Consider the following 25653-nt stretch of genomic DNA (forward strand, 5'->3'; position numbering starts at 1 on the left):
CAGGAACCGGGGACAGGAGCCGCCGCCGCCGCGTCCCGCGCTGGCCCTTCGGCGGCGGCTGCGCCCTGCCCCGCGCCGTCGGAGCGCGGCCCGCTGCCGGCCGGGCTGCGCCCCGCACGCCAATCAGGGCGGCCCGCCTGCCTTCCTGTAGGTGTGCCCGGCTCACCTGGGAGCCTCGGCACTCATGACATACCTGCGGCCCCGCGGGCGGCGGGGAGACGGCGGCCGGCTGCCGAGGGCGGGGGGCCGCGGCGGCGCCGGGGGGGGCAGCGCTGGCCCCGGCCCGGCGATGTGAGGCCGGCGCAGGTAAGGGCGGCCGGCGGGGGCGGCGCGGCCCGGCGGGAGCGGCGTTGCCGTGTTCCCGGGAGAGGCGGGGTGAGGCGCGGGCCTGGCGCCGGATCCCCGCGGAGCCCGGGCCGGGCCGGAGGGGCGGCTGCTCCCCAGGGCCGGGGCGGCGGGCAGGCTCGGGGAACGGGGGGAGAAAGGGAGGGAGGGCTCCACCATTTTAGGACCCGAGGGGGACGGGGAGGAGGGAACTCCGGGGAAGGGAGCGCTCGCCCCTCCCGAGGCGGGACGGCGGGCCTGCTGCGCTCCTCCGCGGGGCCGGGCCCGCGGCGCACAGGTGTGGGTGCGCGGGGAGGGCCGCCGTCGGGGCCCGGAGCCCCGGGGAGCCGCTCCCGCTGGGCGGGCCGGTGCCTCCAGAGGGGGCGACGAAGGGGGCGCCTCACCGCCGGCCCCGGGACAGGCCCCGGGGAGCCGCAGCCTTCGCGGCGGCCTGTGCGGGACGGCGCGGCTCCGCGCCCCGCCAGCAGCGCCCGTCCCCCTGTCTGCCCCCCCCCCCCCCCCCCCCCCCGCTCCTCCTCCCGCTGCCGGCAGCAGGTAGGGCCCGGAGCACAGGCCCGGTCCCAGGCTCAGCTGCAAACAGCCGGAGCCTCTTTCGGCAGAAATGGTGCCTCCCACGCAGGAGCAAGATCCCACGGTGTTTGCTGGGTTTTCAGCTCCAGCCGGGCTGCCCGTGGCCAGGGCCCGGGAGTCTCGGGGCTGTGCTTGAACTCTGGACGCTTTGTTGTTTTCCTCCTTGCTCTGCTGGCTGGTGCCTCGTGACTTTTATGGCCTGTCACGGAGGGAAAGGCAGAGGAGCGAAAGGCGAGATACCTGCCTGCTGCTCGCTTCCCGTCTCCTTCCCGCAGCCGCTTCGGAGCCCCAGCCACTGCAGCAGCTCTGATGGCAACCTCAGTGCCCCAGACAACCTGCCAGGGGGGCTTTTGAGCTCCCACGGCTCTGGCCTTGACCCATCCTCGCCCCAGCACCCATGTTATCCTTGCACTTGATGCTTCATTTATTCCCAGTGGTTGGATAAGACCGGGATCAAACCTGGTAGGGAATACGGGGTCGGGGAAGAAGATCTGAGCTCAACTCATCTGTGTTGACTTGTTGCAGACTTTGCCAAGGAGCTGCTGGATGTGGATGCCGTTGGCTTCTTGAGCTGCGTGTCTGTTCCTCTCTGACCAAGCCACATCCGTAATGTGTTGAAGTTTTGTGACCTGATTCTGTGGTGTTTTGGAGTTTCTCGTAATCTAAATGGCTTGTTGGAAATGGCTTGGATAAGGGCAGAGTCCTTTTAAAGGGTTGTACGGGAGGGAGGTGGCTTGGTTTGGAGGAATAATGTATGGGTGACCCAGATTTCAGAACTGCAACTGAATTGGGTGAGGAGGAGGCATCCGTAAATCAGACTTGAAGCTGTACCAAATCTGAATTCTTCTTAATTCTCAGTTATTGTTAATATTTGGAACAGCTCAGCTGGCTTCCGAGTAGAATCTCATTTTGCCAAGTCGTGATTGAGTGTAGCATTTGTACTGTACTGTCTGTACAGTAGCCTAGCAATCTTGATAAATCTGTGAGTGGGGTTATACGATCTAATTGCTGGTGACAACAGGTGACTAGGCTTGAGGTTGGTGCTCTTGCTGAAGCCCCCTGTTCCTGCTGTCTGAAATAGTGGGACGCGAGTACTTCCTCTGGGAGCTGCTTGTGCATCCTGATAGATCTTGCCGGTAAGAGTCTGTTCCCTGGGACTCAGTTTTTTATTTCATCCTGTTAACTTTAGATAGATGTTCTTGCTCTTGTTCTATCAAGTCTTATCCTTTCTTACGGTTCACTTGTTTCAAGTGCTTTGTAGAGGTAGAGAGCCAAATTTTGCTATAGGGGTTTTCTGGTTTTTGTCTGTGTGTTTTTTGTTTTTTTTTTTTAACGTACTGTACTTTGGAGTCTGGTTTAAAGTGGGCTGTTTTATTTAATTAATTCATATTCATGTAAATTATATTCACTCTCCATGGTTATTCCAGGCAAAATTTAAGAAGCAGCCTGCAAGGGATTTCATATTCATAATTGGAATCACATTTTTTTCCAGGAGTATTTGATTCTAAGAGTTACTATGCTTTCTGTCATCTGGTATCTTTCCAGTTTGATGTTGGCTGCTTAGTTACTGTTTAGTTAAATTATACATAGCTAGCTTATTTCAGTAGTCATGCCCGGTAAGTTTTGTAATTCCTTTCAGCTTTGCAGCTCCTCACTGAGCTCCTGTTGTATCTTTTAATGAAGTACTTAGAAGTGACTTCAGTGTAGTTGTGCTCTATTGCTTCAGCACTTGCGCTGTACAGAGGGAAATTGTTTCTCTCTTCTGTGAGGTGGTCACACAGTTGATGTTCATAGCATCAGCCATTTGGGGACATGCCTTATTCTGACCCCCAGCAGGTATTTACATTCCCAGCTGCTTATCTCTGCATCGAATCCAGAATTCTATTAGAAAAGTACCCAGTCTTGATTGCAAGTTATTAAGCGATAGACTGCCCTGGTTTCCCAGGTAAATTATTCCAATGGCTGATTACCCTCGCTAATTTCTTATCTCAATCTGTCCAGCCTGGTTCCTAACCACAAAGTCTTGCTACAAATTTTCATGCCAGATTACAGAGCCTGTTGCTGTCAGGATGACACGTTCCAGCAAAAAGATGGCCTGTTGTACCGCAAGCTTACAGCTGTTATCCGTGCTAACCTCTTGCTTCTGGGAAGAGGCAATCGTGGAGGTGTAGTCATAGGGTGACTGGTATGATTTAAAGCAGCGGCTAAGTGCGCCTGGCTGTGATGTCTGTGCGCAGACAGGGCTTTCAGAGAAGTGTAATTGAATAACTCGTGTTGCTTGGAGTACAGCTTCACATGATGGTTAATCCAGCGTAACTACAGGCTGCTGCTGAAGTAATGATCCACTTCTCGTTCAGTCCTGACTGCAAGCTCCTGCTGCTTCCCTTGGATCAGATCTAGTGACCAAGTGGCCTCAAATCAGTTTAATCACTGCTCCAACTGAAAATTAACCCCCTTCCCTAAACAAAAAATATGACTTTTGGATCTGGAAGTTGGATCAGCCAGCTCTGTGGCCAGATGGTCCTAGGTCTGATGCAGAAGGGTAGCATGCTACTGGGCATGAGAAACGTGGAGAGGGAATACCTCTTTCAGTAGCAGCCCCATGCCTGTTCTGGATTAGATGCAAGAGGGAATCGTACATTTAGTTCCTACATTTCTGCGCTTGGATAAACAGGCTGTGGTTGCACAAATCCTCTCAGCTGGCACTGCCGTTGAAAGAAGCCGTCATGCCTACCTGTTGTCATCCACGTCGGTTCCCTGCTCTGGTTTGTTGCGAGACCACACGCATGCTTATACCGCCAGAAGAGGAAGGGCAGTATGGGGGTGGGAATAAGGAGGGCAGAGGATGGGACTCCTTTTGGCAAGCTGAAGAGCTTGTGAAACTAAGGATTGAGATACAGGAATTGTCACAAGCACACCTTACCTTAAATCTTAATGGAAGCTAATGTATTTTTTCACCTTCCCTTTGCAGCAGATGTGCGACAGTAGCTGCCCTGATTTGCTCAGTAGCCCAGGTTAACTCCGTTGCGTGACTTGGGAGAACTGGGTTTAGCCAAGACTGGGTTTAGGTCAGCTGCGTTTATGTCTTTGGTCAAGAAGTGTGTGTTGGAGTTAGACTGTGTGAGAAAGAGCATTTAATGTACGAAGAAGGTCTGTGCCTTGGCTGTGATGTACTGATACCTATGAAAGGTTCATCAGTGCAGAAAAGTTGCAAGCTAATGTATTTGTGTGTTCTAGATGTGAAGTTCTCAGTGGTTTTCAGTGCCTGAGCCAGCTGGGGTACCCTTTTGGGAGATTCGTTAATCTTGTCTCCTCCATTAACAAGTGATTCCAGCTTTCTTGCTCTTCTAGTGGAATTAGTTTGCTGGCACAAAACCCATTCCCCATCTATTGTTTTAAACGCCATTCCTTCAAGTGCAATGCTGAACACTGCAGGAGATGTGGAACTCCTAGGTGGAGACTAGTTTTGAGCTCACGGTCTGGGGGCTGGATTACAACTGGATAAAGTCAAAGAAGAAATTCCCATGGCTTTAGTAGAAGTTCAGTGCAAGGTCAGGGGGAGGGCTATTGGTTTTGATAGTGGGAAAAATTTAGAAGGGGGGAAGGTGATTACCGTGACATGTGTACAAATGTACATATATAAATAGACACACATATGTAAATGTATACAAATAGAGGGTGTTCTGATGCTAGAAGAGGTTGAGGAGGAGTGGCTATAGAAACTGTAATTGGATAGTATACGAGAAGTGAACTGAAGTGGGAGGAAGTGCGTGAACCAGATGCTCAGAGAATACTGCATTAAATCAGAGCTGGCCACAAATTAGCTTCCTGTGAATGTATCCTATTTGCAGTAAGTCATGTAGAAGTGTGTGACATTCAGACGTCAAACTACCTCTTCGTAGTCTCAAACTGAACATCTAGCTGCACGCAGGTGCTCAAGTGTGTAAGGTCCACTGCCCCTGGCCTTGCCGGTGCTCTGAGTACATTTGGCACTGGAGTTCCTGCCGCTGATCATACACAACACTTCCCAAATGCTTACCTGGGTCAGGCTGAGGTGGTGCCTAGTGGGATCCACAAGCTTGGTGGTCCCCTGCAGGTGCCACCTGTGGGCAGAGTGGAGTCATATGACTGGTGAGCAGACCCAGCCTTGCACAGGGTGTGACTGGAGGAGGAGAGGTGCAGAACGGCTGCTGCTTCATCGACGAATCCAACCGTAGAGTTTGAGGATCCAAAATACACCCCTGTAGAGAGGAGGGGATTAGGATCCTGGTCATGTCAGGGCACGATTTGTTCAGATCACAGAAACCCTGAGATAATCAGGGGACATGTGGCGCAAGGCCCGAGTCTGGGTTACAAGCAGCCGTGTAACCTGTTGGACGTGGTCGTTGTTCACAGCTGCCACAAGGTGGCTGCAATGGCTACACTTGCATATTCACTTAATAATAGAAATAGATGTCCAGATCAGTGTTAAATAGAAATAGATGTCCAGATCAGTGTTAAACTAACATGTACACCACTAGTGGGAGGAGGAGTGGCAAGAAGAAGGTGCTTTGCCCACAGTGTTGCTGGGCAGCTACAAAAAAATAAGCATGTGTAAGCTTTATGGTATGTACGCTTTATACTCACAAAAATTTACAGGTGTAATGATCAAAAGTGCCTGCAAATATTATTTGAATAGAATAAATCTTAACTGGGCCCTTATATCTTTATTAGATTCCTGTCCTGTGAGGGGGTGCTAGTGGAAACCGTGTAAGAGTACACCAGTAAGAGTATAGCTTTGCTGGTATACTTCATTTCATAGGAGAAGAAGGGAAGGATGCCATAGCCATACTGGTGCCTAGAAAAGCTCTGATGCTGTAGGTGTGTCTTCAGTGGGTCTGGTCGCTAGACAAAATCCTTTTGTCATGGGTTAAGCCTGAGCTTCTGTTTAGATGCAAAAATTTTACTGCAGGTATTCCATAGTGCAGGTGTCCGAGGGTAACTCTAGACCTATGAAACGTAATCTAGCTGTGACATTTGAGTCGATCTCCTTTCTGAAGTACTCTGAGATCACTATCTGTTTTTGAAGGTGAGGACTGTCAGGTTGTGTAGCGATGTTGAGACGGTGCAGTATGTATCTCTTTCCCCTCTATTGCTGGATTTATAGGAGAAGAGATGTTTCGAGTATACTGCCAGCCCTGCAGGACTGGTGTCTCACTGCCCAATATTTAGAACAGTGAGGATTTGGTCCTGATTGTTGGTATTGTAGATGCCAGATAACTCTTCCTGTTGTTTGTTGCTTCTCTGCATCTCTCTTTCTGTAACTCACTTTGCGCATAGAGATATTTCAGGCTTGAGTCTGAGTACAGTATAGCTGATGGATCTTATGGCTGTTTTTAGAATTATGCACTTCTCTCTCCCTTCTCTATCCCTCCTCAGGAAAGGTGTTTTCTCCTGGAAAGGCATGTTTCAGGTATAGGCAAGAAGAGGCTCAGGATGGGCAGTGGGGGTGGCACTGAGAAGGCTGCAATACAGCACACAACCATGTCAAGACTCTATGCTGTGACCAACCTCCTGGCAGAGAGAGGAAGCTGTGGGGAGACAGGCAAAGAGCAGTGGGAGTATCCCTGTTTTTATAGCAAATTATGGGTCATGGCATGTTTTCCTAAATGTGCAAGTGATTGAGAGAGATGGGTTTACTCTCCAAGTTGCCCAGTAATTTCTTAACAGCATCTGGTGCTGTGTTGAAGGATGGGAAATACATTACTGCACTGTCGCTCTCTTTTTCATCTCTGGGCACCACTGGGAAGAGGGGATGTTCTCTTAGTGCACGTGGAGGGACCGAAAGGGAAGCTATAAGGTGTTTCTGTAGGCACAGGGTCAACGCTGCTCATTTCAGTCCGAGTCCTGTGCCATCCAGGAAGGCAGTCTTCCTCTGACATTGCTTATCTTCCTGCCCCTGCACAATGAGTAAACTGAGCTGTTTCATTTCAGAGGGGTGCAGAGAAAGGAAGATGAGCAATTTGGACGTATGCTGGAGCAATGAAATGTGCCTTATCCTGAGAGAGCAAGGCCAGGCATGCCAGTTATGTCATTGTAGTGTGTGCTCTGACCAGTCACAAGGGAGGGTCAGAGCCATAAAAAGCAGCCTAAAATTGTGGCTGCGTGTATAGAAAAACCATGACAGCTGAGTTGCCCAGTGGGTGTTATCAGGCATACCACAGTCATTTTTCCTTTGTTCTGTAGGCAGCATCATTTTTACCTATTCAGCTGCTGAGTGTGTAATAATAGTGATATCAAATAGGCATCCGAGTGCAAAAGAGGAAAAATGGATCAACTCTGATAGTCACAGCAAGATGACTTTAAAAAAGAACAGAACAAGAAAAGATGAGATCTGCTGGATTGCATGTGCAATGAAAACTGGCATGAACAGACATCTCAAGTTCAGCAAGGCAATATGAAAGCAAATCTGCCCTGAAATGTATTACGTTTTACTAGCATGTTTCCTTTGATAAGTTAATTTAAAAGACTGTGTTGTACAAAGTTTAGTTGTGACAATGGAAAAGAGTGAACAAAGTGCATTTAAAGAAAAGAAATCATGTACTAACGGATGCAGGAGCCAAATACAGAAGTGTTGAGGTAAGCATGTGCGAAAACACCAACTTGGTTTTAAAGAACGGTTTGGTAGTTAGATAGTTTTGTGCTTAGAGGTAGCAAGAATGTGACGCCCATCTACAAGAAGGGCCGGAAAGAGAATCCGGGGAACTACAGGCCTGTCAGCCTGACCTCGGTGCCGGGGAAGATTATGGAGCGGTTCATCTTGAGGGCGCTCACAAGGCATGTGTTGGGTCGATCGTTGGACTCGATGATCTTAGAGGTCTTTTCCAACCTTAATGATTCTATGATTCTAAGAAATAGACGATGCTGTATGTTGTAAGCTCATAAAATTGATGGAATTGCAGAAGGGGTCTCACCTGAATGTGGACCCAGTGAGAAACAGACAACTGTGAATATCTGACGTATGTGAGGTTATGGGGCAGGGGCTTTCATTGGCTTGGCAGTGAGATCCCTACAGTACAAGAAGTATGATACCAGAGTAACACTGATCCAAAATGAGCTGAAACAACTAATTATGGACACTACTTCGTGTGAAAAATGCATCTATCGTTTGTACTAAGCATCTCTGCAGCACAAAAGGAAAATATCTTAGTAACATGTTGTGTATCTTGAAGAGCTTGGAGGCAAAAGACACAGAAGGAAGGAACAGAATGGGCAGTCAATATATTTTTGTTGGTGAAAGGATTGCTTAAATAAGACTTTGCTTACAGTTGCAATCAGATACAGAGTTTATAACAGGGCTTTGCATATTCAGTGCACTGAGCAGCCACTCCCTGACTAATCCTCAGAGTATGTCTGTGAGTTAGGAGGGGTTAGTATTGCCTCAGTCGCACAGGTGACCCTCAGACAGGCAGAAACTGCTGGAAACTGCCAGAATTAGGAACTGGCGATTCTGCTGGATGAGGTCTGGGGATGAATGCACAGTTCTTGGTTGCCTTGAAAAAAACCTAGTTATAATCTAAGCCTTCTGTAGATCCTTCTTTTAATGCCTGCAGTGGGGAATTGAAGGAAGGAGAGCTCCTAGGCTCTTAACATGCATGTTCTTGTTTCAGCCTGTATTATGTTACTGATGATAACAGTTATCCTTTGTGGACCCAATAGCTTGAAATTTCTAGGTGATCACAACTGTGTTTAACTGTTCATAAGCTGTAGCTGTTAGTAGAGTGAAGACTGGAAACAGCAGTGCTATGGGTGCATCTTTATCACCTTCTGTTAAGATAAATGCTAGTAGAGCAGGAATAGCCTAAAGTTTGGAGTGCAGGGTGTTTACTATGTGTGCGACAAAAGCAGTAATGCTGATATCTCCTGCCGTGGGTATAGCTGTAATTGCACCTTCTTTAATGCGATTGCTTCTTGGGAGCCATTCTACCGTGATCTGTGTCATACCTCCTGTGTAAAGCGCTGCCAAGGGTGGCAGAGTAGATTTGTCACATCAAGACGTGTGTCGCTGTTCTTCTCTTCAGCAGCCTCGTGGCAGTGAGTCATAGCCAGATACAACTGTCAGCGCTGCAGGATCTGCCACCGAGCAAAGGCAGAGCCGTTGCTTATGAAAGAGTAGCTGGACTCGGGTTGTTAAACCCTCCTGCTTTGCTGCCCCTCCTCGGCAAGGACCGCTGCCTCGGCCTCTCACTCAGCCTGCTGCAAGGGTGGGACCGCGCTTGTCTTCTCGCCTTGCCCTCAGCTCTCTGCCTCACTTGCAGTTCTTCTGTCCTGTTGAGCTGGGGACTTGCAAAAGTCGCTCACTTTGTGCCCCTGCCTGTCCACTAATGTGCTGACCAGCTGGCTGTCACATATGGCAGATGCGAGGTGCTCAGTTAAGTAATAGTCAGCAAACATTTGTGCTGAGGGCCGGATTCCCCAAGTGCATCAGTCTGGTGGAGGAGAGACTGAAGACCCATTTTCCATACAGGAGGGTATTTGGGAAGAAGAACTCTAAGAAGGAGAGCTCTGACTCTTCCCTCCCTCTCGGGCACGGTCCACTGACACTCCTGCCCCTGTTCCTAGTACTCTCCCAATCTTTCCCCCTTCACGCACCTCTGTTGCTCTTAGCTTGCCTGAGCTACAATGATCATATCAGCTTGTACTCTTCGCTGTTGCCTGTAGTGATTTTTTTGTAAGCGCAGTGAAGCAGTTTGCCATGCGCCAAACTTGTTTAGGTGAGTTTGATGGGCAGTGTCAGAAGTTACAACAGAGAGTCGCCTGTGAGGCTGAACTGGAGGAACTCTGCTGTGTCTCATTGAACTTGGGAGAGATGGGATGTTTATGTGTTTGTTTATGCCCCACTGATCAAAGTGTGTTGCAGGTAATGGGAAAGACAGCGAGCCGAGTCTTAGATTTCATTTAACTGGTGCCTATAGCTTCCCAGGGGAAGTTTCTCATTCATGCTAAAGTATGCACAACTTCAATTGGAATATAGCATGCACGCTTGTGTAGGTTGGTGGATGCAAGAGTACCGAGGACTCTGCATTCCTTGGCCGGAGCTGGCATTATTTTGTGATCGTGTCATAAAAGAGGTAAAGGAAATTGTATCGGGTCCATATTACACTATTAGTCACGGTGACTGTTAGATGTTAAATTGCCTCATGCTCTAATTTCTCACTAGCACAGTGAAGTCATGATCTTGGGATGAATTTAAGGCGCACAGACCTGATTTTACTCTTCTGCATCTCCATCTGGTAGGATGGGACCTGGGAGGGGAAAGAGAGAGGTAGTTTTACATGCCACAGGGTTGAGGAAAAGGAAGCTGTAGGCCAGTCAAGAGTCAGAGATGATGTCGTCAAAGACTGCCAAAGGGCAGTCTCAGGATTTTAATTGCTCAGCTAATATCTGAAGAGCCATGGAGCCATCAAGGAGTACTACTTTAGGAAATCTTGAAGGGTGGTGGTAGGAAGCAGGCTCTGCCCCCTCATTCATATGCAGAAAAATGAAAATGGGGGGAGGAAGGATTAAAATATCTGTAATTGTTCTTTATTCATTGAAACTCATGTGATTATTAGAATGGGAAAAATATTGTAATTAGTACATCATAGAAATGCTAATGATATTTCTAAGCTGGTATGAAATCTATGCTTTAAATTAATAGAGACTTGGAGCTGTACTGGCCGTGAAAATATGTGGGCATAATTTTTGCCTATTGACAAATAAGGGGAAATATTGCTGAAATAGAGAATATCAGTACCGTTGATCTGGCTGTGCTATTTCTTAATTTTTTTTAAGGTTGTACCTGTAGGGCTCTACTTTTTTTTTTTTTTTTATAATATGCTGTGTTAATTACAGTATTAGGAACTAATGCTAAATCTTAACTACAACATCTATGAGCTGTAATTACTACTGTAAACTTTGAAATAAGGTAGTGGTAATTGGTGAAGCTAGTTATAAAAAGCATTTCATAAGATTGATGTATATCAGTTACACCATTTAAAACCCTGATTTATAAAACTTTTCACTGCTTGTTCTGAAAGACAAGGTCACAAAAATGCCTTCCCCTCCCCTTCCATTTGGAGTATTTCCATGCTAGACTTTGCAGAGGGTTTGAGGAGGTTTCCAGGGCTTTCCCTAGCATGTCCTTCATGTTATTACTTGTTTTTAGAGTTGCTCACAGGGGGCTGGCTCCTTTGAGTTGAGCTGGCAGCCATGCAATGTCCTTTTATACCCAGTCCTTTGCTGAGGAGAGAAAGCTGCATTTGGGTTCACGGGAACAGAAGAGTCAGTGGCAACAACAAGACAAGGAAATGTTAAACCCTAAAATAATGGCTTCTTTGGAAATGGTTGTAAATCCGATTAGAATATCGCGCTTCCCATAGCGCCTGCTTCTAACCTGGAAGGGTAGCAAAAAAAAATGCTACTAGTAGAGGGTCAGTACTGAAAATGTGAAATTTCCCTGCTCTGCTCCTTCTGTTCTGTGTGGGCTGGTGAGGGTGCACCTGTTTCAGCCTTTGAAGCGCTTGGCAGTCACGCAGCGAGACACCTACGCTGGAGCGTCTGGGACTTGCTTGTAGATCCTGGGTGTGGTTTCACTATAACTTAGGTCTAAGTCCAGGCTTCTGCTTTCCCGCTCACCGGCCCATCACCCAGCCTCTTGTTCCTGTCCACTCCTTGCAGTTGCTGCTACGGCTTGTACATCTGCATGTATAGCTACTGCAGGGAGCTGTCATCTTTACTTTTTTTTTTTTCCCTCCTGTGTCACACCTTTACGGCTGCTCACATCACTATGCTTCTGGGTTGTTTTTTTGGCTAGGTAACTCCCTCAGCTGGCTCACGTGCACACTGGCACATGGGAGATGGCAGCAACCTGGATGCATATTGCCTTAATCTGTTCTGAATTTCAGGGTGCCGCGTCAAGTCTTAATCAAAATTTATTAGGACCTGATTCCAGGTGGTGTTGGATGGTTTGTACAGTCAGCAGTGGCAGAAGCAATTGAAGGAGCTCTGTATCTTTTTAGGGCTGGACCATAAACAGATGAACTTTGCAGAATATCTGTAAATACCTAAATTGGACCTGACGAATTTGATTATTCACCTTTGTTAACCCAGTTATACCACAGCATATTTCTCTGCCAGTCTTTTAGTTTCTGGTAGCGCGTGTAGCTCACTGGATCAGGTCTAAATACTCTGCAAACAAGTTCAATGTCATCAATCCCAACTGCTGAAAAACAGTAATCGGGTAGAGGGTGAAGGGGGAGTTGCTTTTGCTCTCCTTAGTCACAAGTTAAGGCTTAACATTTTGGCTTAAAAAATTAAGATGAACCCAGACAGCAAGATCTAATTTTTGAGCCGTACTTTGTTTTCCAGGCCTTTTCCATACCCATTAAAGGCCAGACATGTATTTTTCTTAATTGTAAGCCAAAATTCTCACGTAACCACATGATTCTAGGAAGTGGGACTATATGAAAAACAGAAAATGTTGTGATGCACACAATAAACCTATGCCAGTTGGCCATGCAGGCGTTATACTGTGAGTAACAAGAAGTTTTCCATGTGTTTGCATTAGTACCTTCCTATTCAGCACCCACACAATTCCTGTGGCTTTGGGCGTGTGAAGCTATTTTTCCACGGGGAGAGGGAAGGGGTCCTCGCTGGTGCTTTCCCACATTTACATTTCTTACAACATTTTATTTATATCTAACACTTTTTGCTCCCAATAGCAAACATGTCTCATTGTGCTTGTTAGCTTCTTCAATCTAAGTACACCAATTAAATTTCCAAGAAAGAATGGTTTGTTCCCTGAAAGGCTGGGTTAGGGGAGGGTTGTACCAAAATCTACTTTCCCCACACACATCCCTACATCCCTGTTAGATGGACCTTTTTTTTTTTCCTCCCCTTTAGCTGCAGTTTTCAGTACAAAGCTGCATCACTGTTACAGTATTGCCAAGTATTTTTGATTATGATACAAGTCTCATAACATTTTTTTTTTTCACATTTTTAATAAATCTCATTACTGAAGTTGTAAGGTAATTAAAAATGCTATGGGGACCTAAGGCTGAAAACATGCATTCTAAAAGCACAAAATGAGGACAGACGTATTCAAGATTTTTATTTTTTTGTTGTTGTTGCTATCTCATGGTATGTTGATACCAACAATTTTTTATTGTTATCTCCAGTTGATGATATTGACAATATTGAAGCCAGATACATGTACAGGTTTCTGCTGTAGGTATAGCTGTTATGGCTGATGAAGTTGTGCTGGTAGAAGTCATTAGCATGGTATGACATACGACATACAATTGCAGTTTTGTTGGTATTTTAGGAATTGCTTTGGTTGCATAGGGTATGCTTTACCTACTGATACAAAAGGCATTTTGCCAGTATATTTATGGCTGGATATATTTTGCTGTATAGCTTATCAGTTGTCCCATACTGATAAAATGTTCCAATTTTGTATCTTCTGTCCTGTAGGGCTCTGACAACTATCGGTAATGGCAGCAAGAAATCTTACAGTTTTCAAGGTGGAACTTGATCCGGCTGTGAAAGAGGTTATATTAACGTGTTTGCCAAGAACATCAGACAGGATAATTTTGGAGGCCCTTTCTGCAGGGGAGGACAGCTTGTCCCAGTTCAGTTTGCTGAATATTGTTCATCCTTATCTGTCTGTAGCTTAACTGTGCTCAGGACTGGTACAGGTAACATGACAACAACTGTGCTCAGCAATGGTTCCACTGTGCAGTCTGGGCAAGGCCAAGATTTCAAGTGTGTTTCCAAGCCCTTTGATGTTTTAATGGCATTTGCATCTGTCAAAATAGTTTGGTGCAAACATTAGCATTCTTTAATCTGAGACTCAAAAACAGCAGCGTGGGATTCTGGCTCATGCTTGTGTAGCATAGTGAGAGACTACGAAATTTCTGCTGCTAACTGGAGAATCTTTCCCATCTAGGTCCTGGATCACTCTGTTTAAAGAGAAACTGAGAACTCCTCTGGTTTATAGCAAACCTGCTGTCTAGGAATGTATCTAGCATGCTGCTGGCAGCCAAGACTGCACATCATAGCTTATGTCTCGGAAGTCTTTGCCTCCTTTTGTGCCCCAGATGTTTCTGTCAGTCATCTCTCCATCCCCAAAGTTTGTAGAGTGACCTGCATAGAGCAACTTGTAGTGACTCTACATTGCTTTCACTGAGGGAATTCTTCCTCTGCCCAGTAGTGTCAATTGTCTTTCCACTAAGCTACAGCAGTGAGAACTACACACCATTCTTGTTTGTTCCCATACCAGAAGACTGCAGAATATCAAGGTTTATCCAGTGCTTTTATGAATATAAAACTTAAGCTCTGCTTAAAGTGAACCAGGTTTTTTGATATACAGGTGGCCCCATTTTATCTTAAGACTGAACTATTTTTATTGCATCTCTGGGAAGTGCAATGTGCAATCCAAGCCATGGTCTACACTTGCTGTTTGGCAAATGTTCACTAGCAACTTCCAAGGTGAAATTTTGTTCTACCCAAAATGGGTTTTTTTGGCTTTTTTTTTTTAAGTTAGCATTAAGTATTATAATCACTTAAATGGAAACAAATGTAGGAAGGGTATCCTTATTTTTTTTCTCAATTAGTGAATCATTAGATAATTATTAGGTTTGGTATATCTTGTGTGTGCCTATCATGAGTGAAAGCTAGTGAGATGCTACTGCCAGTGTTAAAACTCAGGCAAACTGTCTGCACCGGTGTGACCGGGAGGTCTCATTCACTTTTCCCGGGCTTCAGTAGCAGCTCAGATGCAATTTCCAGGAGATCAGGTACTATCGACAGGTTTGGGTTTTATTCCACTTGCCCAAAACACTTGAGGCGACTCCTAGTTCCCAGAATACTAGCAGCACGTAGACCATTCAGCAAAGTGGTAGACTCTACGTTACTTTAGCACATACCTTTTTAGATTGCTTTTGTTATTCTATATGTTCTTTCCTTCAGCAAGTTCCATCTGCTCTCCATACCCTCAAAGCTGTCTCCACGTAACGTTATTTCCCTCCTTCATTCTTATCTCTAGTGCCCTGTGTAATCTCTTCCTGAGCTCAAGAGTTTTGACCTCACTCCTTCACCTCGCTCGATGGGCTGTACAGTGATAGAGCAGCCCAGGGGTGGTGCATGAAGATCAGTAACCGTTTCTTTGCAGAGGAGTGCATGCAGTGGGCATCTCTCTCATGTGGAGGGGGCATCCAGCTGAGAAAGCAGGCCTAAGCATGGCATGAGTGGCTGTATCAAAATAAAAATTGAGACCTGTGGTAAGGCAGGCTTTGTGTTAGAGCAGCTGCACCGACCCCTTTCCTGAGTGTCTCACCGAACTGAAAGAAAGCATGGCCTCCTGGGAGAGATGGTAACTCTGGTGGCAATTCTCCTGCACGGTGAGCTCTGGATTTTGTATGGAGAAAGGCAGGCTCTGAGCTAGCCCTCACCGACCCAACTCCATTTAAAGTGTATCCGAACTGTGTGACGGAGATGATTAAGCCGAGCTGGAATAGCAGGATGGGGCTCAGGGCAGCCATGTTGCCCCTCGGGTGGGTGTTAGAGCTTATATGAAGCTCTTTCGTGGCAGAGCTGCAGCGCTTAAAGCTGGCTTTGGCATTTCTACACCAAAGATATCCCGAGTGATGGATTGCTTGGGAAAACCTTTCTTTTAGTAAGAAAATCGGTGTCCTTGTCCATGCCGCTCAAAGGTTGTTGTGAATGGCTTTCTCCTCTCACGGCCAGAAGCTCTCGTTGCTGCGTTGGTGAAAAGGAGGAGAGCTGGGGAGAGGAGCCCCTGGTGCACGGACCGGCAGTCCGGCAGGCTGTGGAATGTCTCTGGTTGCCGGTGCAGCTCCAGTAGGGCGGCTGAGCCCAGCCTGTCGTTGCAGGGCAGGGCTTTCTCTGCCGGGATTGTGTTTGCAGCAGCCTGAGCATGTGGGCCACCCCAGCACCCATGGCAGGGGGAGCGGGATGGGGAGCACGGCCCGCCCCACTGTGGGGGCCAAGGCCAGCACCATGTGGGGAGGGTGAAGGGGGCACACCGAAAAGCTAGGTTTCTCCCTGGTTTTGGAGGAGGAGGAGGATCTTGGGGCTCCACTTAATTCTGTGTTGCCTTGTTTCCTGGCTAGCTGAAGGGCTTGCCTGTGCTTGATAGCACTTGTTATTTCTCCTTTCTTGTTTGTTGGAGGAGGAGGGGAGGGAAGGTGAGGTACTTTCTATTTAAAACCAGAAGTGTTTGTCATCTCCATCCAGGTTAATTAACCCACACTGGAAGGAAGTATGACATTCATATTGCCTTTTGTAATCTGGGAAGGCTGTGGATGGATGTGTGCATCGTCGCAGGAATTGCTTTGTCTGCTAGTACTTTTGCTGCTCTTCCGTTTTGCTTAGCTGGCCACCTTCCTCACCCTTCCTCTCTCAAATTTTGTGCTCCCTACTGCAGTACGACCAAGCATTCCCCTTTGTTTTCATGCTGACCTGTGGCCAGCTGCACCCTCCCACAGTTCCAGCTTGCAGCGAGTTTGTGCACCCAGAATCACCTATGAGTTAGACGGTAGCTGCTTCGCACTGCTGTGTGTACAGGAGCTGAAGTCCTGGATTTCCAGGCCCTCTTGGGAGAAGAGTATGGCTAGCTTTAACTAAACAGGGGCCGTCAGACCACCTCACTTGAGAAGTGCTGTTAGAACAGAGGGAGAGATGGCACGCTCAACATCTGATCCAGAGAAATGTGAAAGACCAGTAAGCCCCAACAGCAGTAACGGTGAGGTTTCTGGGAGAGTTTGTGCAGCCTGCTAGAAGTTGGCAGTTGCCAGATAGGCTCCTGTATGCTTGTCTGTCATGGTACTGGCCCAACTGCAAATGCTAATTGAAAGTTTGCTTTGGCTTGCCCAGCTCCTGGGGGTCTCCTGAGCCCTCCTCTGTTGGAGGGCCAAGCTGACCTGTAGTGGGAGCATAACACAGCAGTGCTCCACAGGCAATCTCTTCCAGGAACTACTAGGTTTTTGTATGTAGCTCCTCTGTATGCTAAGGCTTCAGGTGTAGTCAGTCTTGTTTAATTATTTTCTCTCTCATCTCCATTAAATCCTTATTGCAGAGACATCTGCATCTTTCACTACAGTGAACCAGCCTTCAAGCAGGAGCTTAACTGTTTCCCTGACTAGATGCATAAGTTCTCCCCTACTGTCTCTGCAGAAAGTTTGCCTGTCCCTTCTCCTGCCTCACTTCCCAAAGCTTCTCTCTTGCTCTCCCTGAGGTGTGCAAAACACCTGGCAGTAATATGATGAGACAGATCTCACTTGGCAGCTTCCAGTGTTGATCTGCTGTGCACCTCCCTCTACCCTGTCTCCCAGTATCATCGTGGAACTGCTCCAAATGCAGCTTTAAACTTGTCCTTTCACCTGTCCAAATCCCTTGCAACAGAGCCAGGGAAGTGGAGACAGGGTCTTTGAGCTTAATAAGAGGAAATTCAGTGTTGTGTACATCTGTAACAGCACAGCGAGCAAGAGTTCTTCTTTCCCTCACACGGTTTGGGCTCGAGTTTGAGGATATTGCTATTCAGGCCTTTATAGGCCATCCTGTCTTTATTAGTAGTAAACCTTCCTTGCCCATCAGCTTGTGTCCAAGACCACCTGTCTCCCTAAACAGTCTCTCTGCTCCTGGGGAGCCTGTTTTTGAAAACTGTGATAAGGAGTACTTTTCTAGCCATGTAGCAGGGGAGACTTAAGTTAGGTAGCAGGAAGAGCTAAGAGCAGTTGTAGCACAAGAGTGATCTGATGTGATCATTAAACCTTTGTTAAAGGAGGGGTAGACGTACCTATCGGGGAGAACATAGGTAAAGTTGATCCTGTCTTGGACAAGGTGGCTGCTTCCAAGTTTATGACCCTGCTACTTTCTGTGCTCTGCCAAGCTCTCTTGTTTCAGTGCTGGAGCTGCTTCCTGACAGTCCTGTACCTTCCCATGTGCAACAGTTTCAAAAGATGGTTTAGCAGCACCAAAGTAGTTTACCATTAGCTGACAGCAGTAAGATGTGGCAGAAGCCCCGTGGGAACTTTCTGAATGGACATATCTCTTGGAAACATACTATTTGTTGAAATTATAACTATTTACTACTAATCGCTACTTGGGGGGAAAAATCCAAATTGCTGAATAATCCCAGTTTTGGCCTGGTTTTGTAAGAAATTATCTTTTCAATATAAACAAAAATTAAAGATTACATGAGAAAAAATACGCAGGAACAAAGTTAACTGATGAGTAAACTCAATTGGTTAACTCAATTTTTTCCTCATTTTCTAAAAAACTGTAAGATGATGACAATCCCCATGATTAAGGTGTATATAACGCTTCAATTCTAACTCCAGAGCATGGGCTCATTGCTTTCAGAGCAGGTGTTCTGTTTCACTTGACATAAGGGAAAATATAAGCTAAACCAGCTTTCAGGTCAGGCATGCCCTGGCCATGGAGTTAACTGGGACAATTAGTCCAGATGTAATCATACCCTTATTGCTTTTACTTTCTGTGTGGGATCAGAAAAAGTTACCTGTGACTATAGAGCCACTCCAGCACAAGGAAATCACCACTGATCTCAAAGATTTCTCTTTCCATGCAGAGACTTTCCTTCCTCTGTTTGAGAGCCTCCCAAGTTGAAATTGTCACACACACCCCCAACAGCAGTTGAAACTCTGGAAAAAAAAATGCTATTCTTAAAATTGTAGGGAAATTAGGAACGCCAGAGAAAGAAAAAGCATATAGATTTGGTTGTCTGTTTTGAGCAAGAAAAGGAATGTTTTTTGCATGAGCTTTGTGAATGGTCCATAGCCAGGCCTTGGGGCTTTTTTTGCCACTAAATAGCTAGCGGGCTTTTACCTGAAGAAATGTGGAATGGTTTCTCTGACCAGAAGGTGCAGGACTACGCATTCGTGTCTGGAAACTTCAACATCTGTAAGATAGGATGAAGGAGGAGAACGCTGAAGCTTTATTCAGGGGGAAGTCTGACTGTGGTGGCACATTGCAGCAGATCCTTCAGGGCTAAATTACCACCTCTGGTGTGACTGCAAGGGTACCCAGTGTATGTGAAGCAGCCTGAAGCAGCAATTTATAAGCCATTTCTGATAAGCAGGGGATAGGGAATAGAGAAGACAGGCTGAAACATTAGAGAAAGTGTCCCAAAGGTAGAAGAAAAGGGAGGGGAAACCACTAAGGTTTGTCTCTCTCATGTCTTTTAAGGTAGGGATTGTGGGTCATGGGATAGGTAGAAGCCAGAAAGATAAAAGCGGTGAATCAGATCCTACCATCCTTTTTACAGACATTTCCCAAATGTACATTCCCTAGTGCTTTGTCATGTCTGAACTTCAAATGCAATAATGGATGGGAAATTCCACTATATCCTTTGGGAAACTGTCCAACAATCCTGAGATGACTGGGTCCCCGTTCCCCCCCGCCCCCCGCAAGAAGAGTAGACTAAATGATGATATAGCTTCTCTTTGTAGTCTGTAGATAGTTCCACACACACCAGAGGTGGTACTCTCAACCTATGTCATTTACAGCCTTCAAATATCTCATGTCTTGTGTCATGTCCTAGTTATCTGTTAATCAAATTCTTACATTCCTATGTCTTGTTAATCAATTCCTGTGATCAGTTGCAGTAAGGCCCTGTGTTACACATACATACGCAGAGATCTGTAAAGAGAACCACCAGCTCCAAAGTACAGGCCTTTCCCTGTTGAAATCAAAGAGATCTTTAAGGCTCAGCTAGCCACTAGAAGAGGTCATGAGTATTCGTCCACCATGCCCCACAAAAATTAATGGAGATTTTGATGATTTTCTTGTTCTCTGAATGCCTGCTGGTATCCCCTTTTGGGTTTGAGATAGATAGCTATGACCAACACTTTTCATAAGTTGCACTGCAGCCGCTACAGAGAGATCAGCATCTCTGCTCTTTGACCAAAGTCACTTTCTGGATTTGCATGTAAAACTAAAAAGACACTAGTAGTTTTATTTTGGCGTTACTCTCGTACTGCAAGCTTACATTGGGTGTTTGCCTACTCTCAGTCTTGGTATTTGTTTCCCAACTATCACCCACTAAGTATGTATTTTTGATTTTTCTCTTAGCTGCTTTAGTACCTGTTTTTAAAAGTCTCTTAAGCCAATTAGATCCACCATATCATTCTGCAGTAGTAACAGATGCATTTTTCTTTAGCAGGATGTGTCACTGATGGAGTCTGAAGAAACCAGTGAGGGAGGTACCATTCCCCAAGAAGCCAGCAGCGCCACTGGGGAAGCTTGGGATTTTATAGCAGTCAAAAGAGAGCATCATGCCCCTCATGCATCAGCTGAAATGAGCATCAGCCTGTCTGACTCTGCAAAGGGAGCAGAGCTCAGCACTCCTGAGGACTGCCTTTCTGCTCCAGGGAAAGCAGCAGAGATGCTGGGCAGACCCTCTAACCCTGTGCAAAAAGTGCCAGCAGGTCTGGAACAAGAGCAAGGTGATGCAGAGCCTCCAAAGGGACTCTCAGAATTGGAAGGAGAAATACTTTTAGAGGAGGGTGGACTGGATTATTCTCTGAAACTTAAGCAAGTAGAGCTGGTTGACCTGGAAAGCAACCAGGACTCTTCCTCTCTCAGCATAGTGCAGGATGGGCCAGCCCCTGGCAATGCCATCCTGCAGGCTGTGGACCTCAGCACTGAGTTTCCTCAGTGCCAGGCAGAACTGGCTTTTCATGGCTCAGACCCTCAGGCCCAGCATCCAAAATCTCCTTTGGCTGATGCCATTTCCTCTCAGAGAGAGACGCCTAAATGCTTCTTGGTATGTAAAACCATTTCAGAAGGGCATTATAAGGCTGAGCCGTTTCTGGATAAGATCTCCACGGATTCTTTGCAGGAGGTTGATACTGGTGCAGAGCAGAAGCAAAGCAGCAAAAAAGTGACACCAGCAACTGATGAGCAACCTACCTCAGAGGAAGCAGTAGAGGACATGGCTAAACCTTACATTTCTGAAGATGTTAAGGAAAGCATAAGACCACTCCAGGGTTCGGAAGAGAATACAGAGTCTTCCTCTTCCCATCATTTGTCTTCCATCTTAACAGGTCACAGCCAAATAAGTTCACTACAAGCAGAAGGAAAGATCTCAGCTGGTGAAACAAGGAATAGCAGCATGGTCAAAGACCAGGGAACAGTAATGGTTCCTAAAGAAAACTCATCCACTTCCAAATGCCTTCATCTTGAAGATGATCACAGAAAAACAGAAGGCAGATCTGCCTCTCCAGCAGAGAGTGCCTTCCAAGTAAAGGATACTGCTAAAAAAATTGAAGAAGTGAATACTTCACAGCATAAGGAACCAGTACAGGAGAAGGCAGTGTCTGAACTTCAGCAGGAAGAGGAGAAGAAAGAGTGCAAAGAGCAGAATCTGCCAGAAGAAGGAAAATCTTTGGAGCCCAAAGATCAGAAAAACAAGGAACGAAATGAGCAGAGGGAAGAGCTCAAACTGGAGGCTCCATTGTCAGCTTTCAGGTCAGAGATATCTTCTGTTCCCAGGCATAATGTGGACTTGTGTGGTTTGCAGAATGTTTTTTTGGCTGAGCAAACAGGATCAGCATTTCTTCCTGGGGAACCTGTCTCTGTGGATCAGCATCCTGGTCAGGATGTACTGCTGAAAGTTCATGTCACAGAAGCAGGTTCTGGATGTCAGCCACCCATTGTCAGCCCTCTGTCCTCAAGTAACCTGAACCCACTGGGTGAAACTCCAATGGTGCCTCCACACACATGCCATATCTCTGACCAGGCAGAAGACCTAGAAGATTCTGGCCGCTTTTCCATCGGTGGTCAGGATGTTGGAGAAGCTGACTGGGATGACAGGACAAGACTGGGCAGGGAGGATAAGCACAGTGATGGGCATGGAAGTGCTGTCCAGAGGTTTGATAAAAGAGATGCATCACTCCATGGAGGAGTGGCAGCACCTTTTAGCGCAGAGAACCCAGAGGTTTCTGTTCCAGCACACCCTTCCTCTGGTACCAAGAACTTGGAGCCACCTGATCCCATAGATCCTCATCCCATTACAGAAAATTTGGGAAAAGCTGAGCTTCAGGACTTCATTCCAGCTTTACCCTCAGAGCTCACCTCTGTGGCTTCAACGTCTGCCCCACAGCAAGAGGGTGCCAGTGGAACAGCCTCTGTGACCCCTGAGGACTGTCCTGGCGCCAATCTGAACAAACTGCTAGACTCTGTAGAGAAGCCAGCCAACCGAGCCGCTTCTGTACAAGTGCGGGACCCAACATCAGGGGAAACTGCTATTGTAAGTACTGATCCAGGGAAGGCCAACACTTCCCATGAACTCCTTACTTCTGAGAGAGGCTTTCATGAAGACCTTAGTGACCCATCTTCTTTCTCTGTAATATACACGAGCTGCCTTCCTCTAGAGGGGAGCCTTCCTGAGGATAGGAGGACTGTGGCTATCATTGCAGGGCCTCTGGAACCACCCCAACTACCAGGCAGGACTTCCACTCCCCTGAACCACCCAGAGACAGTTCAGCAAAAACCCCCAGAAAAAAGTGCCATTATCCAAGGAAAAGAAATGGGAGCAAACACGGATCATGAAGCACAACAAATGCCTTTACTTGATCAGTCTGACTGCAGTTTAAACCAAAAAGAGCCTGGATCCAGAATCTCCAGCATCCTGAGCACCCTAACTTGGCCCTCTGAAGAAGATACGGTCCTTGCCATGAACCAGCAAGAACAATCTCTGTCCCCAGTGTCCCACTCAAGCCTACCTCTGGTGTCTGAGCCTGATGCCAAACAGCTTCCTCATCCTCCTTCCCATGTCCAAAGCCCCAGTCAAGCTCAGGGCGCTGCACTTAATGCAAATCACCTTGCTCAACTTCCAGCCCTTGAAAGTTACCAGCCACTGGCTCCTGTACCCTACTCCAGGCCGCATCTCAACTGTGGTATGGATGATAATAAGTTACTAGCCATTCACCCTACTATAAGCCATCCTCTCCGGACTGCTGCCTCTGTGTCTGATTCTAACACTGTGGCCTCTGCTTCTGATGGAGAAGATGTAGCAGAGAAAGATGACCTTGTTCCAGTGACTAGAGAGTGGGATCTTGGTGATTTAGGTACCCATGATACAGAGACTTCTGATGACTCAGGGGTCAGTTTGTTGGCCAAAAGCTTTTCTGCTGTTGGAAATGAAGCATTGGCTGGCTGCTCTGGCACCAGCCCTGAAACAGTGGACCAGCACGTGGACATACAGTGTGGAAAATCCTCACCTGACCACCCTTCTTGGCCCTCGCTCAAAGGCCTGATAACATCCACAGACTCTAAGAGCAGTGACTCTGCACAGCCACTTCCAATGCTAGCATTCACCAATCCAATCCACTTCCTCCAGCTCAGCCCTCCATCACCACCAACCACCAGAACAACCTGCCAAGAGGAGGAGGTCTTGGAGGAGCTGCAATGGGAGCAACAGGCAGGCATCTTTGGTGTGGACACAAAGAACATCCAAGCTCCATTGGCAATCACAGAGAAAACAGAAGGTGAGAGGAGGGTCAAGCAAAGGCTGGAAGGAGGAGGAGGAGAACACCACTTGGTAGCTCAGCCAAAGGAGGAAATGCCCAGACATTCACCCTTGGAAAAATCATCAAGTTGGCCAGGCAAAAAAACGATCAGGGTAGTTGCACAGGAGCCAGCAGCCAATCAAGAAAACCCAATTAAACGCCGAGTAAAAAGCAAGGACTGGCACCGTCAGGGCCTGAAAAGGACATCAGTACCACCAGATGCCTTGCAGGGTGAGTCCTCTCCTCCATTTCCCTCCCCCCACCCCCCAAACTTATCGCAGATACCAAAAACGGAGGATTAAATTAAATAGGCAATGTGATAGAGAGGCATGAGAGCTGACCGCTCGGCATTGGTCTTGTGCCTTTCTGGTAATACTCTTCACCAGCCCTGTAGCCCCCTTGCTGTCCTGCCCCAAGCTCCCCTCTCCCAGCTCTTCCCTAGCTCCTCTCTGCTGCCCTGTAGCCAGTGCATCCTGCTCGTTCTCTTGAGTAGGGCTGCACTCTGGGGCTCAGTCCCCTCATTTCACACTAACATCTGCAACAGAGTGCTTATCTCACTTGACGGATCCTTTGCCCCCTGACTTTTCAGCCAGTTTCTCTTCTTGTCCCTTCTCCATGTTTAATGATCTGTCACCCTTACCCGGTAACACGGGCTATTTTGGCCTACCTGCAGGAATGAGTTTCTTGGTGGGGCTCAGTTCAGAGCTTCCGCTCATCATCTCTGCTGCCACCGCACGGCCGTTGCATTTTGCTGCACTTGTAGCAGCCCGTTTCCAAGCAGTAAGGAAAACGCATGCACACCCCCTCAGTAGCCCGTATCTGTTACCACATGTTTTAGTTCCTTGTTTATTTGCTACCTCCCTTTATTTTGCAGCTGACACCTTTAGGTTCCAATTTGACCTCCTGAATTGTTCAGGAGATGATTGTTCTGAGAACATAAGATTTGAGATTACAGATAAGAATGCAAATCTGTCAAATTCAAGGCCCCAGCTTGCATAGAAGCCAAATCACTGCTGTCACGAATGGAAAACATGCATCTTCAGTAATGCAGCTCATTCAGACGGTACTTACTGTCAAGATGCATGTCTGTTCTTTATTATATCTTACATGATCTTTAAACATACTTGCTTCTTCTCAGCTCTTGTTTTATTTTCCAAGCTCCACAACATGCTGGATTTTTGGCACAGAGGAAAAGGAGAGGAGCATGGAGGGATGTAAAAGGTTGGCAGCACTTGAATCAAGACTTGTTCATGTGTTTGACCTTGTAAATTCTTGGTTCCAAATTTTAAAACATTCAAGGCAACAGTACTGTCTTTCCCCTGGCCCATGCTTGCAGCTCAGTCTTCGGGCTTTCTTCCTCCTCCTGCTTCCAAGGAATTTTATATAGAATTTCTTCACACCTTATTTAATTAAATCCCTCAGAAAACAAAAGAAAAATCCACACTTTCCCCATTTTTCATAAGCAGAAGATGATTCAAGCAGCAGTTTGTGAATGCTCACATAGTACATAAATGTGAGAATTGGATTACAGCATTCATTCTCAGGCCGCATCCCTTCTAAGACTCTTCACAGGAGTGACTTTTTTAGATGTCCAGCATTTCTGCCCCAGAAGTCACTGAGAGTTTTCTGGGGCTCAACGTCCACAAAAGAAAGTCTAAGACTTTGAGACATGACTAGTGACTTTGGGTCCGTTGATCCTCCAATGCCTGGCCCAAGTTGCTGAAAGGGGAAAGGCAGCACCAAATAGGGCCCACATGCAGTGTCTTCACTTGGGCAACTGGAGAGAGAAGCTCTTAGAGTTACTGTGATCGCTGAAAGTGTCAGCCTTGTTCTTTGTTTGAAAAGCAAATGTGGCTAAGTAACAGATGTAAAGTGTAAATAATGTCAAGGATTATTAAAACCAGAATGTTTCTGACCCAGAAATAAAGGTCAGGAGGGCACCTGTACTCCAACCCAAGACCACCACTTAGGTGGGGTATAGGTAAGTGGCATCTGTGTATCATTTGGATTGTAGCTTCACTCTAAAAACAGACTTAATGTGTTTACTTTCTAATTGTCTTATATGCAGAAATTCCTTTTGTTCCTTCAGAGGAAGAAGCTCACAAGGCACACAGGGAACCACCAGTCAGTTCAGAAACAGTTATATTGCGGTAAGTCTCTCAAAGGC

The 25653-nt window shown here is 46.8% G+C and overlaps 1 protein-coding gene across 2 annotated transcripts in view; it reads left to right on the forward strand.

Moving 5' to 3' along the window:
• Positions 1 to 249: 249 nt before the first annotated feature.
• ARHGEF5 (Rho guanine nucleotide exchange factor 5) overlaps positions 250 to 25653 on the forward strand; it is a 37189-nt gene continuing 11785 nt past the window's right edge. Inside the window, exons 1-3 of one of the 2 annotated variants that reach the window (XM_076345076.1) lie at positions 250 to 306; positions 20135 to 23717; positions 25555 to 25636. In XM_076345076.1, the coding sequence (XP_076201191.1) occupies positions 20150 to 23717; positions 25555 to 25636 (3650 nt within the window). In that variant the 5' untranslated portion in view covers positions 250 to 306; positions 20135 to 20149. The remainder of the gene's footprint in view (positions 307 to 20134; positions 23718 to 25554; positions 25637 to 25653) is intronic. The other variant, XM_076345084.1, reaches the window with a different exon arrangement.

Source organism: Aptenodytes patagonicus, chromosome 1 (assembly GCF_965638725.1).
Source record: "Aptenodytes patagonicus chromosome 1, bAptPat1.pri.cur, whole genome shotgun sequence".
NCBI classification, from domain to species: domain Eukaryota; kingdom Metazoa; phylum Chordata; class Aves; order Sphenisciformes; family Spheniscidae; genus Aptenodytes; species Aptenodytes patagonicus.